The sequence below is a fragment of the Paramisgurnus dabryanus genome, chromosome 2 (assembly GCF_030506205.2).
Source record: "Paramisgurnus dabryanus chromosome 2, PD_genome_1.1, whole genome shotgun sequence".
Lineage (NCBI taxonomy): Eukaryota > Metazoa > Chordata > Actinopteri > Cypriniformes > Cobitidae > Paramisgurnus > Paramisgurnus dabryanus.
Genome location: NC_133338.1, coordinates 54287881 through 54310237, shown reverse-complemented (window position 1 = coordinate 54310237; position 22357 = coordinate 54287881). Strand labels below are relative to the sequence as shown.

The window sequence follows — 22357 nt, the reverse complement described above, 5'->3', positions numbered from 1 at the left end:
TATTTCATTTCATTTACAATAAATTATTATCTACCTCCAGTTGCAAAAAGGCAATTAAAACTTTAAATGTATTGTATGCTCATGTTTTTTTTTTTTTTATAATTTTGTATTACTATTTTCCTTATTTTTTTTCTGCATTCAAAGTTGGCTATCCTTGATTCCTTGGCTTTTTTCTTTCGCTTTCTGTTGGCTGAATTTTTATTCTTCACCTTCGTATTCTTTAAGCAACTTTCTAATAAAAACAGAGAAGAAAATAAATGTAATCAAATGTTGTAATGGTATTTTCTTTTTATATTGGAGATCTTTTGAAAGATGACCAACAGTGACCAACAAAGAATTAAACTAAGTATAGATAGAATAAATATTTAAATCAGGAGCAAAACATTTACAGTTAGATTTATATTGCTTTGTAAATGTGGTATTTTCCCATCATACAATGGAAAATTAAGGCATCATCAAATTCCTTATTTTCAAAAATGTCAGAGTGATAAAGAGCCATCATAACAGAAATATTACACAGTTGATAAAATGCAAGAAGTAACAAAGCAGAAATTTGTAGCCAACAATAAATAAGAACAAAAATTGATAAAGTGTAAAAATACTTTTCTTTCACTTTGCAAAAGGAACAAATTGTAAATTTTATTTCAATATTTGTTACATGGGTAGATGAACAATTTTCACTTCTGATCTCTCTTCTGAGGGTATGCTCCATGGTTGTTTTGTATTTTATTGTTATTTGTTACTTCTTGTTACTTGTGTACTGTTTTGAGCACAAATATCATATACAAGTGTTTCTGTGTTCTTTGAAAGAAATGATTGTGAAAGTGTGTTTTATAAGAGTTTATGTAAATTCTGTCTACAATCTACAATAATCTAACCAAAATATAAAAAACATTAAATGACTGCACAGTGACTGCACCAATTTTGTAGCAAGAAAAAAGATAAAGATGACTATCAATTCTATTTAATAAACTTTTGTTGACTTTGGTCACTGCAGTGTCCATCTAATGTCTCTGTGATTTTAACAGTTTTAGACATATCCATCTAAAAATAGAGCTTTTAAAATGTACATTTACATCCAAATTGCAAGTGCAACTTACCAATTACAGGTGTATTATTTCTCTGATGCTGTGGAGGCGAGGCAAGACATCCATTGTGAATACAGACAATCAGTGCATTGATCCTGATGCACACTACAGTGTTGTACACCACACTCACAGTTATCCTGCTGGAGGCATAATATGATTTGAAACATAAAAATACTCAACACCCACGTAACTGAATTTCTGTGCGTTTCGATTCTTTGGGCTTCGTGACCCACATTAGAAATGAAACATTTTGAGCTTCAGTTCAGACTATATGCCTCCAGTGTCTAAAATAAAACAATAGACATCAAAGAACCTCTTAGTTTCCTTGTATTTATTTCCATGGTGTGCCGCAGGTTTTTCTTGCTTATCCTGTGTTTTTGGTTCTTTGATACTGTTTATTTTCTATGGTGAATGTTGCCAACTGTAAAAAGATAAACTATATCACCCTGTTTAATAGTGGACAAAACCCAAGTTTGGACAAATTTCCCTCTTCATACATTAAGAATTGTTATTACAGATTAGATGAAAATGTGTTCAAAAAAATGAGTTTAGTTTATATCGTCTTTCAGATATCTAATTGGTTTAAAATCATTTCATTGCACAAAATAGAAATATATTTAATTTTTTCCCACTCATTGAAATGCTTTTTTTTAAAGATTTTATTCATATATGACAAATATATATATATTTTCAAATATAATTTTAAATATATTTCAAAATATATCAAAAATTACCAAAAAAAAAAAATAATGTAATGAAATATATTCTGAAATATCTTTGCAAAATAAATTTTTCACAAATATATTTTTGGCTATTTTCGTATATTTTGAAATATATTTTAAAGCATTTATATTCTTCATGCTGCATTAGAAGAAAAACTTTGTATGTTACAAACCTGCAAACATAACGGGTTTGAAAAGATTAAAATTAAATATTTTTAAATAAATATTCAACTTCAAAAATATACTTGTATATACTTTTATAATTGTATATTCTATGCAAACTTATATATTTTATACTTGTACTTTATATATTTTATACAAACTTATATTTTGGCCAGGAAAAAATATTTTGCCAAATGGGTTGTAAAATTAGAAATGTATTTGTTGCCCCTGAAATACATTTTTAAATATATATTTATATAAGACTGTTAAAACTCAATATATTTTCAAATTCAAAATATATTTAATTAAAGATTTACTTTCTACAAAATGTATTTAGCATATATTTAAAACATATTATTGGGCAAATAAATGTGGGTTTTTTGCCGTATGGGTTTAGCTGAAAATGTTGCAGTAACAACGACTTGTGGCAGCCTCATAAAAATTGACAACATACCAGCCTTTGGTGAATAAAGTATTGAATAAACACGTAAACATTACTAAAATAAACCAAACCTTAAACCTTTTATATCGTCCTGTCCTGTTTGTTATTGTTTTAAAGCAACAGAGACACGTGTTATGTAGTAATGACGTTGTTTCACGTGATCGCCGGTTGTTTCCGGTTCGCGGGACTTCCGTGTTTACACTGCTTGCGGCGACTGAAGCTCATGGCGTTTATTCGGAGGAAGCAGCGCGTTAAAGAAAGGTATTTTACTTCAGTTTGATGTCTAAATGCACACTTAGGGTCTGGATGTGAGTGAATGTTTGATCGGACGCTTCTGGAAGTGATATGGGGTGTTTTTTCTCATGTCCGCCCGGCCTCAGCTTTCTGTCTTCAGGCTGATCGTGTCACTTTACCTCACTGGATCACATAAATACAAGCAAACACATTTATCAAAAATGACAAGCGTCGCGTTTCTGTGCAGTCATAATAAACGCTCTTTCTGTTTAATTAAATATGTTTTTTTATATTTATACTTTATGCATGGTTAGAAAGTCAAATATGATGCAGGAGTCATATTGGGATTTTTATCATAATTTGGATCTAAAGTTATTTAGATTGTTGTCATATTGTGTCTCTCCATCAGACGAAAAACATCAAGAACGATCGACCTTCTGGCTCCTGGAATGATTTTCCTTACTGCCCTGCAGTTTAACATTTAAAACTTGACAGCATATCCAATTGGACTTTAAGAATAAAAACATATATTCTGTTTGTAAGGTTGCAATTGTTAGGAGTTTCTGTTTGACCTTAATGATGTTTCAGTAAGATTAGTATTTGTTTTAAAGGTGCAGTGTGTAACTTTGAGAAGGATCTCTTGATAGAAATGCAATATAATCTACGTAACTATATGATCAGTTGTGTATAAAGATCTTACATAATGAACTGTATTGTTTTTATCTACATACACTATATTGAAGTCGTCATTTCGCGCCACCATGTTTCTACAGTAGCGCTAAATGGACAAACTGCTCTACAGAGCGCATTTTGTCATTACAATCCCATTTCGTCTACTATGTCTTATGCCCTAAAAGTATGTACTGTTTTTGCTGTGGATTATGGGATGAGCAAGTGTTTGTTGACTGTAAGAACGAGCAACAAAAGCCTGATGGCAGCTCGAGGACAAACTTAGCCGTTTGCATCACATTAAAACATTATTTTCAATCCGCATCCGCACTTCATTCTCGAAATGAATAGTTTGCCTCAAGTGGGGTATACATACTAAGTAGTATATAACGATTACGATTGCGAATACAATCAGAATGTGCAGTCGTCTCTCCATACTATATAAACAGGGGCGGGATGTCCGAACCAAATGAACCAAACTACAGATGTGAAAGTACCCTAAATCTAATTTTTAAATACTATTTGGGATTAATAGTATTCATATTGGGACTCTCTCAGCAGGGATTGTCTCAGGCGATGATGTGTTTGTCCTGTGGTGGCTACTGTAGCTTTTCTATGCGCTTCGAAAGGGAGGAATGAGCTATGGTGCATTCACACAAGTCATGGTAGAGGCGGCAAAACGCGCTATTCGTGCCTAGTTGGACACTTGAAGATCTTGACTTTACTCGCTTCATTCGCGCATGAAATTCTAGTCATTCGAGACATTCACGCGAAAATTCGCGTCATGGGAGGGGCTTCTACGACTCCGCTGAGACTTCGCTCGCTTCCTGTAATCAAGTCACTACTACAGGAAGGTCCTGATTGGCTAATGCGGCGGAGAAATCCCCCAAAGTTTAGATTTTTTAACTTGCGCGCTTCCCGCAACAACGCTCCACAGGATGCCTATTCACATCTTTGCATTGACTTAACATGTAAATCACTCACGCTTGCCGCCTCTACTGCGTCTGGTGTGAACCCTGCATTAGCCATTGTTTGCAATTCACAATCTCACCGCTAGATGTTGCTAAAACTAGGGATCGACCGATATGGATTTTTCAGTGCCGATGCCGATACCGATTTTTGTTTCATCAGCCTTAGCAGATGACCGATACAGGCTGCCGATTTTTTTAACTGATATTTGGAGCCGATACTGCTTTTGCTCACTCAATTTACATCATAAAAATGACACAATGATGATGCCAAATGTTACAAGTCTCAATTTAAAAAAAGTAACATTTATTGAACATAAAAAAAAACTATATTCAACAAATAGTAAAAACAGGTGAGGGTGCTATGGAACAATCTTTCGATGTTGTCATGGAAAGGTTGGTTGTTTTTAGTCACATGACCTGCAATCGCTTGCGGCTTCCAGCACTCTGTCTGTAAATAATGCCTGAAAAAAATCGGCGAATACGGCCAATGCCGATACACATAAAACTCGCAAATATTGGCCCGATATATCGGCTGGCCGATATATCGGTCTATCACTAGCTAAAATGTACACAGTAGACCTTTAAATTATGATTGAAATTGTAATAGGGATGCACCGATACAACGTTTGTCTGTCAATACCGATATCTGATTACTTAATATGACATTTACAGATAACGACACAAACCGATAGTTCTGCTTTTACCCAATGTTTCAAATTATTCCATGAAATCCTAGGGGTGCAACACCTTTTGATTGAAAAATTGAAAAAGTGAAGTGAAAAATTACTTTTATCTGCCGATACCTTATATTTGCCGATATATCAGTGCATCCTTAATTTATAGTATACATTTACCATGTTTCTCTATTGAGAGCCACCCAATTTGTTTATATAATTAATTGTCTTGTTTATTTTATAGATGTCATGGGTACCAGTCTTCACAATGTCTTAAATGTTTCTATTTAGATTTTCCCTGCTGTTGCTGGACTTGGAAGAACATTATTTTGAACAACACACAGCATATAATCTGAGCGGCAGACGTACAGAAGTGAACAGGTGAGGAACTGAAATGATGTTGAATAAATCATGAGGAAAATGTGAAAGGTTACAGACAGGACACGCATAACAAATGCTGTTTTTGTGCCTTCTCATAGCTGTCATCTGTTTGTTTTTTCTTCTGCCTTACTATTCCTTACTGTTTAGCATCAATGGTTTAAGAAAGCTGATCTCTTGTGTTTCTCTATACCTAGACGCAAGAGTGGCTCTTTAAAGATCTGCTCCAAATCAGTCATATATGAACCAGAGGATGTGCTTGAGCCTATTTTAAAGGTATGATTCATATCTCATCATTTTGTCATCTGATGATTCTCTCTTTACCTTACGGTAAGATTATTCATTTTCTTTCATACAGATTCCTCTTAAAGACTGCAGAGGAATTGAGGCAGTGGAAGAAACGGACCTCAATCCATTTATAAAGTAACACTTTCAATCCCATTTACATGAAGAGCTTAGATGCAAAAGCCGCTGAATGTTGCGTGAATCCTCTCGTATTAGGCATTCATAAAATACTTTTTCTTCAATTAGGATATAGAATGAATATTTGAGTGTTTTATCTTTATTCAGAAAGGTCAGCGAAGAGTGACCAGAGACTCTGCACTTAGAGGGTTTTGCAGCGAAAGAGATTTAAATATTATTTAAATGACATTTGTGAAAATATAGCATTTCAGTTACTGATTAATAAACCTTTACATTGCCATTAAAGTGAAATTACTGAACCTTAAAGACTAATAAAACTGCTTATTTACAAGAAAACATGTCAGACGCACTTAGAGAGTTTTGCATCTGAACTCTTTATATGTTGTTTGTTGTTGTATCTCTGTAATGATTGTGATAAATGCTGTTTTAGTTTTTTTCTAAGGGGGATTTTTATTTATTTTAAAATCTAGTTTCTTTTGTAAATATGTTCTTTCCCCTTTTCATTTCCTTCTTCATGTCTCATGTTGCAGAAGTAAACCTCCACGTATTCTTATAGAAACCCGGCAGGTGAGCGTGTGCACATTTTCACATGTTGTCTTGCATTATTTCTGTTTTTAATTGTGTATTTTCTCTTTTTTTTCTCAGATTTATCTCATTAAAGAAGGAAATGTGGTTGCTCCATATAAATACGACAGGGTAAGTTTATTGTTTTGTGTGCCTGCATTTGTTTTTGTCCTTGTTATCTTAGTAAGGTATTGCTTATTGGCATTCTTATAGAGGTGTTTAACATGAATGTATGAAATATTTTATTTTAGGGAGATAAAAAGATTATTTTTCAGCTGGAAGAGTCCAGTAAAACTGAAGATGTTGTTCAGATTTTACTACAGGTTGGTTTTTGATTTCACTTTTTGAGTGAGATTTTTATATTGTTTGTTAAATAAATGACATTGCTGTTGTTACAGTTATACAGAGCATCTTGTCTGGATAAGTTGGGTGACCAGACAGCTATGGTTAGTAATAAAAATACATGCACATGTACCTATATTAGTTATGATAAGTGATTGTTACATTACTGAATATTTGTGTTTCTTTCGCAGATTGCAGCTATCCTGCAGTCCAGGTTGGCAAGAACATGTTTTGATAAAAACAGGTAAGAATAGACATCAGATCATTTTACTGTCTGTCAGATATTTAAGTTTCTTTTGATAAGGAACAACTAATTTATGAACACAAAGATTAAAAATGCTTATCAATACCAATAATAAACAAACAAACAAAAATATTTCGGCAACTGCAATATATCGGCCTATTCCTAATGGTGGGTTCACACCAGACGCGAATGAAGCGTTCAGCGCAAGTGATTTACATGTTAAGTCAATGCAAAGATGCGATAGACATCCTCTACTGCGATTTGCGCGAATGAGGTGACATTAATGACGTGGCACGAATGACATGGCGAGAATTTAGGACGTTTGACGTGATTCGCGCAAAACGCACAAGTTGAAAATCTGAACTTTGGCAGATATTCGTGCCGCATATCTTCGTACTTTTATAGTAACAGGAATAAAAAGAGGAGGTTGTACAATCTGGTTAGTTGTTAAAAACACTCTTTACTAAATTTGAGAGATATATATACATATTGAGACTACAAGCTAGCTAAAGCTGGCAAAATGAGCGTATTTGCATCTAAATTTCATGCACGAATTAAGTTAACTCAAAATGTTGAAGTGTCTAACTTTGCGCAAATATTATATATTAGGATATTGACTGAATTTTTGAGCATTTTATTTTTATTCAGAAAGGACAGTGAAGTGTAGATTATGCCATAAAGCTTGCATGCATTTAGAGGGTTTTGCAACGAAAGCATTTCAGTTTCAGAATAGCGCAATTTATTTCATTCATTTGCGTCTGGTGTGAACGCACAGTAACACTGACCAGTCACATTTTGTTTTTATGAGATCCAGGTGACCTGGTGCACTATGATTCGCATAATTTTGTAAAGCTGATCAAATAAATTTTTTTAAAAGCTCTTGTCATTTTTGTACCGATCATGTGCTGACGCGAAACCTTCATGTGCAGAATTGTTTTGTTTAAGTTTTAGTTTTCACGTGCACATGCGATAGTTTCACGTGCGCACACGAAACTAAACTTTATTTAATTTTTGCTCCATGTCCCCTTAGGGGCTCCATATTTTTGTGTGCAGTATGTGTAAATAGTGAAATAACACAATAGGCTTTTTCTGCAAACATCACATCATGCCTGTGTTACCTCAAATATCTTTTGTTTCAGATTTGTGATCAAAAATAAATATTGTTTAAGTGCTGACATATGTATGCGTTTGAAGTTTTCAGTGCGTAACCGAGCGTCCACACATGGAGTGTGTAGCAGAGATGGTTTCACCTCTGGTGACGAATGCCGGTCACGTCTGCATCACAGATCACAATCTTTACTTCCAGCCGATGAATGAATATCCCGTGAGTTCACGTGCCGTCAAGGCTTTCCGATAGATGTTTTCTTGAGATTGAGCTTGACCTTCACTGCTGTTCTCATGCGTTTCTGAAAGGATTCGGTGGTGCTGATCGGGTTGCACAGCGTAAGACGGATCTACAAACGGAGACATGGGCTAAAGCCTTTGGTGAGTGTGTACTTCTAGGAAATGTGTAATATTCAGTTGTGTGTATCTGGCATTCATATATTAAATTATTATATGCTTTTATGTATCTGTATTACGTGTATGTGTGTGTGTTTAGGGCCTTGAAGTCTTCTGCACAGAGAACGATCTGCGATCTGACATCTACCTGAGGTTTTACAACACTAAAGAGAGAGATGAGCTTTACTACTATATCGCTACTTTCCTTGGTAGGCTTCATTTGCATACAGCATGTAGGGTAGAGCGGGGCACAAAGTAAAGATTTTTGGCTTTGGCATAATCAATCGAAAATATTTAAAGGGGACATACCATGAAATTCAGGAGTTCCAACGGGTCCTTGAAATCCTTGAAAGTTTTTGAATATGGGGGGAAAAGGCCCTGGGAAGTAAGTTTTAAAAAATATACATACATAGATACAGGTCATTAAAAGTGCTTGAATCTATTTTATGCAAGAAAAAAATCCATATTATTCCCTGCGTAGTGAAGGATAATATCATAAAATTCTTAAAATGCTTAACTGTTCGCTTTAAATGCTTATATCTTCTGAATGCAAATGTTGATTCATACCAAAATGCTTTTTTGCATAGTTGTGTTTGACACATGAAAACGTCTCGGGTTACGTATGTGACTGTTGTTCCCTGAGAAGGGAACGAGACGCTGCGTCTCCCTTGCCATACTTCCTGCGTCTCTGTAACGCCGTCTTTGGCAATATTTCAGATAGCGATATACTTCCTGTCTCCCGCGTCACCCTGTCTTTGTTGTTAAGCCTCACCATTGGTTGAATTTGATATACACATTCAGACGCACTTACCACTGGAGGCGTCCCCAAAGTGTCACCGCAGTGACGCAGCGCGAGTTCCCTCGAAAGGGAACTGTAACAATGTATCTTAAAAGGTAACACAATGTAACGTTACTCTCCCTTGAAATGTGCCTCATATTCAGTCCTTGAATTTGAGGGTATTGGACCTGCAAAGTCCTTGAAAGGTCCTTGAATTTGAAATTAACCCTGAGTATCTGACTTTTTCCATGTTTAAGTGCTTTAATTGGGTCTCCAATTAGAAAATGTGATTAAGGTCAACCCAGTAACTTAGTTTTGGTTAACCATTCTCTGCAAGCATGTGGAAAATAGCTCATTGAAATTGGACTCCCTTGGTGATGTCAGAAGGGGATAATACCGCCCCTTAATCTGCACTATCCAACCACAACACTGCCATTTAGTGCAGAGATCAGCTCATTTGCATGTTAAATGACACACCCAAAACGGCACATTTTTGCACACACCTACAAAGTGACAATTTTAACATGATATAATAAATGATCTGTATGATATATTGATCTTAACCCTGCTTTAGGTTGTGCCCCTCTTACCCCTATTATATATGGGCTGCAGGATTGAGTCTCTCTTTTCTATCTAGTCAACTACCAGCAATCGAACGCCAAATAATTTCAGTGACCTTGCCCTCCTGAAGTTGGTATGATGTTATAAAAGAAGATCTGATGTTGACAGAAGTGTGTTGTGTGTATGTTTTAGAGAATCACATGACCGAGCAAACGGCCGAGAGCTACATGCTGCAATGGCAGAGAGGTCTGATCACCAACTATCAGTACCTGCTTCATCTCAACAATTTAGCCGACCGCAGTGTCAATGATCTTTCCCAGTATCCTGTGTTCCCTTGGGTCCTGAGCGACTACACCAGTGCACAACTCGGTCAGTCTCTCTCTCTTTCTTTTCTTTCCCGTGAGCTGCAGGTCTGTGCTTTAATATTATATTGAGAGATATTTGTGTGATCTTTCAGATTTGGTGAACCCTGCTTCGTTTCGAGATCTCAGTAAACCGATCGGAGCTCTGAACACAGAGAGACTGGAGAGATTGCTGGTAAGAAATCACACGGAGGAGCTTTATACACAATGATTAGGGCTGTCACGGTTATGAGATTTGGCTGACGGTTAATTGCCTAATAAATTGTGGCGATTATTTGCCTATTTTATTGCTTTGACATTTAATTTCTTTGTTTATGAAATAATTTTCACATATTGTTGTAATTATTTAAATTAAATCTTTTGCAAGGTTTATCTGGCAGTAAATATTAATACAAGTAAGACATATTTAAAAGTAATCTGGTACTAACTCATTATACGGGCGCTGCAGCTCCCCCTTGTGTTTTTAGAGAGATGTGCAATCATTGCGGTGATCTGAAATCATCACGATGAGGTCAAACAATCGCGATGAGACGATTATTTAATCATTGTGACAGCCCTAACAATGATATACAGAAATGGTGTCCGTTTCTGTATTTTGTTTTATTTAAGTATTGTGTATGTGTGCTTCAGGAACGCTACAGAGATATGCCCGAACCACGATTTATGTACGGCAGTCATTACTCTTCACCTGGATATGTGCTCTTCTACCTGGTCAGAGTCGGTGAGTCTTGGTTGATTTGTTAACTAAATGACACTTTGTGGTGTTGTTTGCGGTATTATCTCATATGTTGATGGTTTAATTCCAGGTGTTAGTTTAATAAAATTTTGTCTTTGTTTCTCTTCTTAGCTCCTGAATACATGCTGTGCCTGCAAAACGGACGCTTTGATCATGCGGACCGAATGTTTAACAGGTATTTGCATACATGCAGACGCAGACATAAGAGCGTAAATGTGTGTGTGTACATCATTGTTTTTTTTTTGTTTTCTTCGTGCAGTGTTGGAGAAACATGGAAGAACTGTTTAGAGGGAGGCACAGATTTTAAAGAGGTGAGAAACGTTTCAGTTCAATAAAGCCAACTTTACAGTATTTTGTGAAGTGCTCTGAATCTGTGACATGAAAAGTGTTTGATTTGATTTGGTTTGTGTTTGTCAGCTCATACCTGAGTTTTACGGGAGTGACGGCAGTTTTCTAAAGAATCTGCTGGTGTTGAATCTCGGCAGACGGCAGGGAGGAGGAAGAGTCGGAGATGTTGAACTTCCACCATGGGCGTCAGGTTCACATTTCACCTTTTTCCTCTTTAGCTTCATGCTTTGTGAATTTTTAAAGGTCTCTGCCATCTAGTGATGGGTGATATTCCTAGTGCTGTATTTATGATAGATTTGCAATTGTGATGATATGCTAGTAATAAACTTCAAAGAACATTATGGATATGTATGAAATCACCACATTATGGCCTGATTTTTTTGATTTCTGTGTGATGTAACGTGTGGTTTTCTTGTTTGTGTTGTGTGTGTGTGTGTGTTTGCAGACGCAGATGACTTCCTTCAGAAACAGAATTTAGCGTTGGAGAGTCAGTATGTGTCTGAACATCTGCACGAGTGGATCGATCTCATTTTTGGCTACAAACAGAGGGGAAGTGAAGCTGTGGCAGCCCACAACGGTAAATCACAACTCATGTATTCACATCAACCAATTACAATGATGAAATTATAGCATATTTATTACACAGCATTGTGTCACTTTTAGGAGGATCTCTTGACAGAAATGCAATATAATGTACATAATTATATTATTAGTGGTGTATAAAGACGAACTGTATTGTTTTTATTACCTTAGAATGAGCCGTTTTATTTGCATACACCGCAGGTCCCCTTACAATGGTCGCGTCATGTTTCTAGATTAGCTCTCTGCTAATCACGTTTTGTCCCTACATTGTTTCAGACGATGACATGTTTGTTTTGTTGCGCTACCATATGCGTTTTGAAATTGAGGGGTGGGCTGTTGGTTGCAATTTGCAATCTCACCTCTAGATGTCGCTATAATTTACACACACCACCTTTAAAATGCTTGATTCTGATTGGCCAGTCGCAACATTTCAAGGTTCATTCTTTTTAGATAACTATCGCTCAAAACTAATAACACACGGTAAAATCTTGTCCAGTGGACTCGTGTTTTGTCTCGTCTCGTGAATTAAGTGTCTCGTTACACCCCTAATATTTAATATTCCTTACATTAGTTATGAAAAATGAATTAGCCGTGAATAAGCTGGATAATGTAGAGACAGCAGGTTGTTATTGCAAAATAAGATCACACTGTCGTGGCGTATTTCTCTGATAACAATTTGCTGCCTACATACATTATCTCTTATCGGTCCGGAAAAACGCGATTCTGCGATCGCATGATTCTATGCATAATCCGCATTTTTTTTAAATACGCCGCATAAATTGCAGATTTCTGCTCGCAAAATATACAGGGCTTGCATGATTTCATAAAAAATTTTCAATTACATTTTTAGCAGAAAGTTGAATGTTGCATTTACTACACACATGCGCAGCCATGTTCCCTGTTGTCATAGTAATGTTAGGAAGTTACGTAATTACGCGACGTGAACATCAATGAAAAGCTGCAAACATTTTTGCAAGTTCATGCCGTTTTTGCAAGTTCCCGCAGTTCATCGCATAAAAGTGCATCAATATCCCGCATTTTTTAAGAAAACTCGTAAGATCAAGGATTTTTGCCCGCAACAATCACAAAAAACTCTGCGTTTTTCTGGAATGACTGCCTTATATACCAGGCTAAGTATAGCATTTTAAATTGAGTTTAAAGTACATTTTTTATTTACTTACCTTCATCCTGTATCAGATTTACACTTATTTTCTTTTTTGATCGAACTATTCCTTTTTTAATGACTTTGAATAAATGAAGTAATGCTAATAAATGTACGCAGTATAAATATAATGATGTTTGCTATATTACAGTCTTCCATCCATTAACATATGAGGGAGGAGTTGACTGTGATAGGTAAATATTTCATCAAATTCAAATATATCTGCAACGAATGCTTCTTGCCTTTACTTTCTGAATGTGGTGTTGTGTGTTTATGTGCGTTTTATATTTGTCAGTGTACATTTTTAGTCTGTGTGTTTCTGCAGCATCGAGGACCCAGATCAGAAAATCGCCATGTTAACTCAGATTTTGGAGTTTGGACAAACGCCCCGGCAGCTCTTCACCATTCCTCATCCTCAGCGCATCACTTCACGATTTCACAATCTGTCAGCGACGCCGAGCCTCAGCAGCAGCGAGTTCTCACCAGGTACGACACGCACCTTTCCTTCGTCTGTTAAACACAAAAATTTTATTATTGGAGAGTAACTTGAGCAGTCACGAGGTCTCAAAATATCCATAATAACCAAAGTTCACGTGGTTAAAAGCCAGGGGTCTTTGGATGTCTCCTGACCAACGTCACACAGCATCTCTAATAGGGTTGTCACGATTATTAAATTGTCTGATAAATTGTGACGATTAATTGTCTATTTTATTGCGTTGACATTTAGTTCTCATAATTTTTTTTTCTTCTAATCTCTAATGTTGTCTACTGTATGTGGTTTGAGAGATTCAGACATTATATCTGCCTCGACTGATCTCTTGTAATCAGATCTCAAGATGTTTACAGCAGTGTAAAACATAAGAGGAACACACATAAGTGCTCCTGTATATTTTGATGGTGTCCATGAGCATTTTGTGATGATGATGATGATGTTTTTGGTCAGTGTCACCCAGTATGGAGTCATTTGAAGATCTGACAGAGGAGAGTAAGAAAATGGCCTGGAGTAACATGAACAAACTCACACTGCAGTCCTGTCACAAACTACATAAAGAGTGAGTGTTTGTTTGTTTGTTTTTATTCGCACACAGACTCAGAAAGGAGTTTGATCTTTTTGTTTACTGCTGTATTTGTTGTGCAGGGCAGTAACCGGCATTGCTGTGCCTCTCACGGGTGACTGGATCTTCTCAACATCTCTAGGTTAGTTGTTTTACTTCTGCTTCTAATTTTTTGACTTATTAAAACTAGGGATGCACCGAATCCAGATTTTTTGGGTTCGGCCGAATACCGAATCCACTGTTTAAGATTCGTCCGAAACCGAATACCGAATCCTACTCGCATCCTTATTCCATTACAGGGCTCGCAAAATTTCTAAATCCCTGGTAGCCCTTCGGGCAGGCACTCTTCAGTTTTTGGTTGCCCGAAATTTTGCCAATACAAAGCCAATAGGGCCTCTAACCACAATGTTTAATCTGCTATTCTTGTTGTTGTTTTGATGCTGTTGGTTTTTTAACAAACAAAAAACTGGATTTCCATGTAAACCAACTGTTCCTGCTCATCCCCACACTAGATATACCCACCATTTAAAAGTGGTTCAGTGGGTCACAAAACTCACAGTTTGGATCATCCAGTTAGAGATTGGATCAGTTTTTCGATCAGAAAAACAGGGGCTACTGTCGCTTTAAGAGCGATTCTACACTGCCCTATATCACTTTAAAGCTTGCTGCGAGAGATTTAATTTTCTTACGTGAGGATAGTAATGACTGACAGGACGAAGTTGGAGGATTTGCACAAAAATCCATGACAAATCAGTACGGATTGCTTCCTGTACTGCGGCTTCGCCCGATCGCGAAAGTGAAAGTTAAACTCGAGCGTGCGCTCAAACGCAATTTAAATACCCAATGCCTGAATTTCATACACCACAATTACCCATCCTAATCTGTGAGAGGGTACATAAGCATTTAAATATATTTTTTCCTCCCTATAAGTCAAGATAGCCCGACGGGCAGGGCGGGGATGCATTTTGATAGCCCGACTGCAAAGCACAATGAAAGCGATGCGGTGCGATGCGTTACGCCGCATTCAGACAACCAGCGATGTTATCGCTGTGTGTCACCCGTCTCTTTCAATGAGGCGTTTCTAAATCTGCTTGTCATAAACAAATGAGTACCATCCACGCCAGTAACTGACGAGAGAAGGATGACGTGAACTCCACTGCTTTGTTCTCATTGGAAGTAGCTCCCGAACTTCGCTCGACATTTGCATAAAGTTAAACTTTTCTTAACTTTCTCGCATCGCTGGACACGCCCATACGGTCACCAACGGTCACTTTCGCTCGTGTCGCCGGAAGTCGCCAGGTTTCCATTGAAATGAATGAGATCGCGTCGCTCTGCTACTGCTTGTCGTTGGCTGTCTGAATGGGGCGTTAGTTTTTCCAGGTGCGTCCACGAAATGTGAAACGCCCCTAAGGCTCACCGAAAAAAAAAACACTTATCTCCACGTCAGCACCTGATGTGTGTAATCAACGGCCGCGTGACGTCGACCAGCGTAGCGCAAGCTTAGGGTTCGGTTCGGTGGAAAAAAATCTAAGATATGGCCGAACCCCGTCAAAAAGCCAAGTATTCATCCGAGTCAGCCATCATTGGCTTAACTTAGCACCCTCTTCTATACGTTATATTATTAATACGCTCGCTTATAATGTTGATTCATAGCCGCAGCAAATTTAGCTGCTTATGCTATCTGTATTATATTAAGCTATCTGTCGATTTTTCTGTGCTTTTCAGTGCTTTTATTAATGTAAAGCTGCTTTAAAACAATTACCAATTGTGAAAAGCGCTATATAAATAAAATTGAATTGAATAAGGAAATTGGAAATAATAAATTGGAAATTATTATAATTTTTTTGAACATGGGTACTGTTGGATTTCCTCTTGCACGCACCTGGACTTAATACGCGCGTCTCGGACCTGAATGCGCATGGATGGACTCCTTCTAGCACCTGAACTTCCTCACACATGAGCTTGTAATACGCGCGGCACTGACATTTCCTTGCACTAGAGAGGTTGGCACACAGGGGTTTATAACCAGCGAGTGTCTTGTTCTCACTCCCTGGCACGTAGAAAATTTTAAAGAGTGCCTGGGTTTAATGACCCGCTCAGATTTATGTCATCAGTTTTAAGAAGGTTGCGTTCATGACAGTGTTGCCCTTGCTTCTTTTTTGTCCAACAATCAAGTGAAGGCGATCTCACAGGCTGACAATAGGACAATCTCATATCGCCCAACACTAATGGGTACCTACATCAGTGACAGCTGTGGCCAAAAGTTTTAAGAAAGTCTGCCGCCTCAGTTATTATTAATGCAATTTGCATAATACTTCAAAAGTCAGATGAAGTCTCCATGAAAATGAACTGCTGTTCGGACGATTGCACCAAGATCATCAAGAACTTAAAGAAGACGAGTTCAGTTGTTATGAAGAAGGCTTCAGAATGCCCAAAGCTCTTTTCACGCACAGATTACGGAAAATACACAGGAAAAATTTGATTTTGAATTTCATTTGATTTTGGTTAATTTACACTGCCAATGATTTTCCGGAATCTGTGGGTGCATGCACAATTTTACTGCTGTAAAATTCTAATGTATAGATAATGCAAATGTCTTATGATTTAATGTTATATTTAAATGATCTCTAAGTGTGTCTTTATCACATTTGTGTTACTTGCATGTGATCTTTTTATAATCTATTATCACTGTTATGTGTATCTATTATATAAAAGTAATAAATATGGCTGTCTCTACATAGACTCTACAATGAAGATGTCCTCTAAAGATGGCGTCCTGCAAAGAAGTGTGTCCTTTTCCAACATGGTATGTAGTCTAACATACAGTATATAATAAAGGCAGTCATTTCACATTCACACTTAAACTCAGACTGTTTATCTTTCAAGGCTTTGTCCTCCTGCCTGATGTTACCTGATGATCAGATTGTTGTGTGCTCTTCCTGGGACAATAACGTGTAAGACCTTCAATCTCCATCGCTCTCATTTAATCTCCCCAAGTCTTTCTTTAACACCTGTACTGTTTTCTGCAGGTATTTTTACTCCATAGCGTTTGGAAGAAGACAAGATACTTTAATGGGTCACGATGATGCGGTCAGTCACATGTGCTGGAGAGATGACAAACTTTACACGGCATCATGGGATTCCACTGTGAAGGTGAAACAAAGCTTCAACCTTTAAACATAAATGGCTTATTTTTCTGACTAAAAACTGTCCAATTAGACTGGATTGTTAAGTTGATAACAAATAATGTTTTAACTTATCAAGGTCTAAAGTTTAAGATCACAAGGAGTTTAATAATCTATGGCAAAATTTCCTCACCAGCACATGCCTAAAGATTGATTGAACTAAACACTACAAAAAAAATATTTTTAAGAAAAAAATTCTTAGTATTTTTGTCTTGTTTTCAGTAAAAATATGTTTTTTTACTGAAAACAAGACAAAATTACTAACAAAATCTTTTCTTGAAAATCATTTTTTGCAGTGCATGCCTAAAGATTGATTGAACTCAATACATTTAGTATTTTGACATTTAATACATTGTACTATTTAAAAAATGACCAATATTTTTGTTTAAGGCTTTAAAAAAATTAAGATTATGGGGCCAGTTTCCCGGACAGGGTTTAGATTAATCCAGGACTACACTGCAAAAATGACTTTCTTACGTAGTATTTTGTCTTGTTTTCAGTACAAAAATCTAAAACTTCTTAAATTAAGATATTAAGATTTTTTTTTTTGATGAGCACAGTTACCTAAGAAAATATGTCTTGTTTTTAGATAAAAACTAGACTTTTTAGTTTTTAAAAAGACTTATTTTCTTAGGTCATTTTTTCTAATCGAGAAAATACATCTTGATTTAAGAATTTTTAGATATTTCTATTGAAAACAAGACAAAAATACAAAGTTAGAAAGACATTTACGGAGTTTAAAAAAAAAAAACTTACATAAAACATTCCTGGTGTGCATCTTAAGACAAAGATATGTCAGTGCAAAATGTTTTAAATTAAGGTGGTTCAAACATTAATTTTAGTCTATGATAAACCCTATCCGGGAAACTGCCCCAATATTAGTAAATCTCAATGTGTGGCTTTTTCACTTTTTAAAGTACACTTATGCACATGGATACGCAAATATGGGGTTTTATTTTGCTATAAGTAAAAAAAATTAATTGAATAGATTATTGTTTAGGTTTTTAATCGATTAATCGAATGATTTTGATTATAATAGGATTTATGCCCAGCTGCGCTACTTCCTGAACTTCAGCCAGCTCTTTGTTTCCTGTCTTCCATTATTGGACAAACTGATTAATCCAGGTGTACCTGACCTCAGTAGTCACAACAACAATAATCAGACACACCTGGATAAATCAGTTTGTCCAATATTGGAAGACAGGAAACAAGGAGCTGGCTGAAGTTCAGGAAGAAGTGCAGCTGGGCATAAAGCCTATTGTAAGTTGCAGCCCTAGTTTATGGGTTTTATCTCCAGGGAACACACATACTAAAAATCTACAACCTATATGTGCTATGTTATGTTGGCAAGTGCATAAATGTGAACTTAACTAATGTTTGTCTTTTATATAACATGAGGTGACAAACCTGATATCATTTAAAGCAGTATTAGTCATATAAAGGACTAATAGACTCCTGTGCACATCAGCACCAAGAAACTGTGTAAATCTAGCCAATAAGCTTGCATTTCGAGAAAGGTCTTGCTATTTTTATGTGTGATATGATCTGTCTGGATGTGAAGGTATCACACAAACAAACTGCTCATTGAATTTCCTATCATGTGCTCAGTACTTACATGCTTTCTCTGTGTTTTATCAGATGTGGAGGTGTGTAGCAGCTGATATCTCCAGTAATAAGAAGACTCGCTTTGATCTGCTGGCTGAATTCGAGCATGAAGCTGGGGTCAGTGCTGTTACTCTGCAACACGCTTGTACATTTTTCATAATTTAACATCGGCTTATTATTAAAAAAAAAAAAATCGTTGAACATCATCTCCATGTCAAAACGTGTCCCCATCTGCCTGAATTCACCTCATATACTATAGTTGTATTCAAATCTGTGACCCTGTCTGGAAATCCAAGTCTCATAATCTAATGATGAGGGTTGGCGCATCAAAGTTTAATTTCAATCATTGATGTGATCTTATTCTGTCAGTATTGTATTGGATGTAGAAACAATAAATCACAAACAAATACTTCAGCTGGGTTTTCACAGACCGGGTAACATAATATTTAATCATGAATTATTTCTTTAAAATTTTTCATTATTAATTCAATGAATATTAAATGATTGTGCCCAAGGAATGCATTAACTAAATGCAAAATTTAGAAAATAGTACAAATACTAATTTGTATTTGTTTGGTTCAGGGTTTTCTTTACTTTTTTTGTCAGCCGAACCCCCTTGACATAAATTTTTTACTTAAATAACCCCCTGAGATTTTAAGTAAATATTTCAAAAGCACATTTTAATCCATTTGAAGGTTTTTATCAGTAGTATTTGACATGGTTATTGTTAATATTACCCATTATTAGATTCATTATTTATTTAGATTTTATGATTTAATTGTAATAATTAATACATTTTCCCCCCTGCAGTTCCCTTACGAACCATCAGGGGTTTGGGAAACCCTGGTTTAGAAAATAGTACTTGACTTTTGCAATCATGATGATGTTTGTTATGGTTTAACTTGCTGCTGTTATAATTTAAGTATGAATGTGTTTGTGTGCTCAGGTTAATACTTTGGATCTCAGTCCGACTGGCACGCTTTTGGCAACGGGCACCAGGGAAGGAACCCTCAGCGTGTGGGATCTCAGCCATCCTTTGCCGCTTCACCAGCTGTCGTGCCATTCTGGAAAGATCCATCAGGTGGCCTACAGTCCCGGTCAGTCATTTTGACACTTGCGTTTGCATACGAAAGATGAAATTGAACCTGTGACCTGTGCTATACCTGCTATGTGTATGTTTGTTCAGACAGTAGACATATTCTAAGTGTTGGCGAGGACTCGTGTTTGGCGGTCACAGATGTACAGACAGGAACGCTCATCTCTACTGTACGTGCAGAAGAAGAACAAAGGTAAACGACACACATGTAAATACAGTACATGCACGCATTTTAACCTAAAGACACAGTTTCACGGCTTGTATTTTCATCAGGTGTTTCCTATGGGACGGCAGCACTGTGTTAACCGGAGGACTGTCAGGAAATCTCAGCGTTTGGAATCTTCTCAGTAGTAAAGTCATCCAGAAGATCCCAGCTCACTTAGGTAATCAAATTTAAACTGATGTCAACCAGCGGACAGTAAGAAAATAGCCCCATACCCTTAAATTGAAATTGTAGTGGTGTCCAAAATTATAGTGAACATTATTGAGTGCACTTCAATCCCATAATGCACTGCGATAACGAGTATACAACCCATGTACATTTAATGGCTAGCCGCTACCGCTTCACTGTGATGTGCGTGCCAAATGAACTCCTGTGTCTTGACACAAGATGGCATCCACAGCTACTCCATCTGAATTGTGAAAACTTGCTTTTTACAGCCAGCAGACGTGCTAAAGCCAACAAGTCAAACTTTGATCACATGTGCATGGCAGTATCTCACCTGATGTTTATCGTCATTGTTTATTTTGAATATAGGTGCAGTTACCTGTATGTGGATAAATGAACAGGGCAGTAACATCATCACGGGTGGAGAAGATAAACAAATTCGGCTGTGGAAACCCCAGTATTAACAAACACACACACACGCGCGCGCACACACACACACACGCGCGCGCACACACACACACACACACACACATATCCATCATGCTTTATACAAACTATAGTCCATTTTCACCCGGTTATTTCATGGGACATTTTAAACTGGAGAAATGCTAGTTCTCTGTTATGTCCTTACTTAATTTGGTCCATTTTTATGACAAAGTTATCAGTTTTAAATGACATTAAGCTTGTAAACGGTGATGAGGAGAGATGGCTTACGCATTGCATGATACTGTTTTTAGTAGTATTTTAAGATATCTTTCCAATCATTTGTTTGGCTGAATATAAAATGCATGTGGTTAATCTGTCGAAATAATATTGATCCGACAAACAACAATTCATATTATCGTTTAAAGGCACAGCTGCTGATCAGTATAATCACTAAATCATATAAGCTGTCATAAATAATCGTACATTATTATACGGGTTTACAAAGAAGATAACACGTTAATGAGAGGTGACTAAAGAACTGAAGAATCAGTTTACCTGTTATATTATAACTTACCACTAATGCTTGCAGGTCAACATTACAGTAAAACTGAAGTGTAAACATGAATGCATATGGCATTCAGAATTTTTATGTTTGAAATTTGTGCCCTTCAGTTTAAGACTGTATTATAACTTGAGTCAAAGGCTTGTTTGTATTGCATATTATGCGTATATTTACTAGTTAGTTAAGATTTAATTTACTATTATTTTTTGTTTGCCAATTGCTGCACATTTGATAGGAGTTTTAAATGTGCCTTTGTTTTTAATCATTTGAGAGTTATGTCTTTTAATGCCTGCTTTACAAATAACTTGAAACCTACAAATTATTACACATACAAGTTATGTATGAAAGCATAATTAAATTATTCTGTAACATAAGATGTTACAATATTCGCTTATAGACACATTTCTGTATATATGAATAATTTTATATTCATACGCTATTTATAACCGAATGCCTTGAGAAATGACTCTTCAGTGAAGAGGATTTTCTGTGTTATGTGTGTTATTCATAAAAAATGTTAAAGTCAGTTTCACAAGATTATGCATTATTCTGTCATTAAACATACAGCATAATAACTTAAATAAGTTTTAAAATGTTGGTGGCCAGATTGCAATATGTTTGGGTGTTTATAACCTTTCCATTTTGATGTTTAAGTTGTTGTTTACTTTGATCTGTTTTTGTTTTTAAGCCTAATGGAAAAAATGCTGGAGTCCAAACGTTTGCAAATGCATTACTGTTATACGTGTAAGTTATACTGACCGATTATTTCTTTAATGTTTGTGTTTCTTTTTTCTGTATTAAACAATATGTTCATAAAGGACTTTCATGTCTGTATTTACATTGTCTTAACATCTGTGCTTTTAACAGGGCTGGGTAGATTTATTGAATAGTTTAAATTGAACAGGCACATCTCACATCATTGTTTAATCTGAATGAAAGATATTGAAATAATTTGGGCAGTTTCAATAAAACACACACACACACAATAGAGAAATTTCAGTTACTACATTGTAATTGTCAACTTGTAAGACTGTATTTATTACTTGATATGTAAAATTGACTCGAAGCTGAATTTGAAATAAATTATGAAATGGGTAC

The 22357-nt window shown here is 36.3% G+C and overlaps 1 protein-coding gene across 2 annotated transcripts; it reads left to right on the top strand.

The window, feature by feature from the left end:
• Window positions 1-2592: 2592 nt before the first annotated feature.
• Window positions 2593-22076, top strand: nsmaf (neutral sphingomyelinase (N-SMase) activation associated factor). Of its 2 annotated transcripts, XM_065261764.1 has the most exons (31): window positions 2593-2675; window positions 5254-5343; window positions 5538-5616; window positions 5699-5763; window positions 6294-6330; window positions 6409-6459; window positions 6579-6650; window positions 6726-6773; window positions 6861-6913; window positions 8108-8237; window positions 8327-8398; window positions 8514-8622; window positions 9945-10121; window positions 10210-10289; window positions 10745-10835; window positions 10962-11025; window positions 11110-11161; window positions 11268-11388; window positions 11644-11775; window positions 13094-13136; window positions 13268-13428; window positions 13886-13994; window positions 14081-14139; window positions 16739-16803; window positions 16884-16951; window positions 17027-17150; window positions 18821-18904; window positions 19734-19884; window positions 19974-20076; window positions 20157-20266; window positions 20641-22076. In XM_065261764.1, the coding sequence occupies exons 1-31, from the start codon at window positions 2638-2640 to the stop codon at window positions 20733-20735; spliced, it is 2733 nt and encodes a 910-aa protein (XP_065117836.1). In that variant the 5' UTR covers window positions 2593-2637; the 3' UTR covers window positions 20736-22076. The 2 variants fall into 2 exon arrangements, with proteins under 2 accessions (XP_065117836.1, XP_065117837.1); XM_065261765.2 differs by lacking the exons at window positions 2593-2675; window positions 5254-5343; window positions 5538-5616; ... (14 more) ...; window positions 11268-11388; window positions 11644-11775 and having other exon boundaries at window positions 13238-13428.
• Window positions 22077-22357: the final 281 nt, after the last annotated feature.

Coding starts and splice junctions, on each gene's coding strand:
- nsmaf (XM_065261764.1), top strand. CDS start 2,638: ATGGCGTTTATTCGGAGGAAGCAGCGCGTTAAAGAAAG. Junction 6,914..8,107: donor ACATGTTTTGATAAAAACAG/GTAAGAATAGAC, acceptor ATGCGTTTGAAG/TTTTCAGTGCGTAACCGAGC. Junction 19,885..19,973: donor TCAGGTGGCCTACAGTCCCG/GTCAGTCATTTT, acceptor ATGTTTGTTCAG/ACAGTAGACATATTCTAAGT.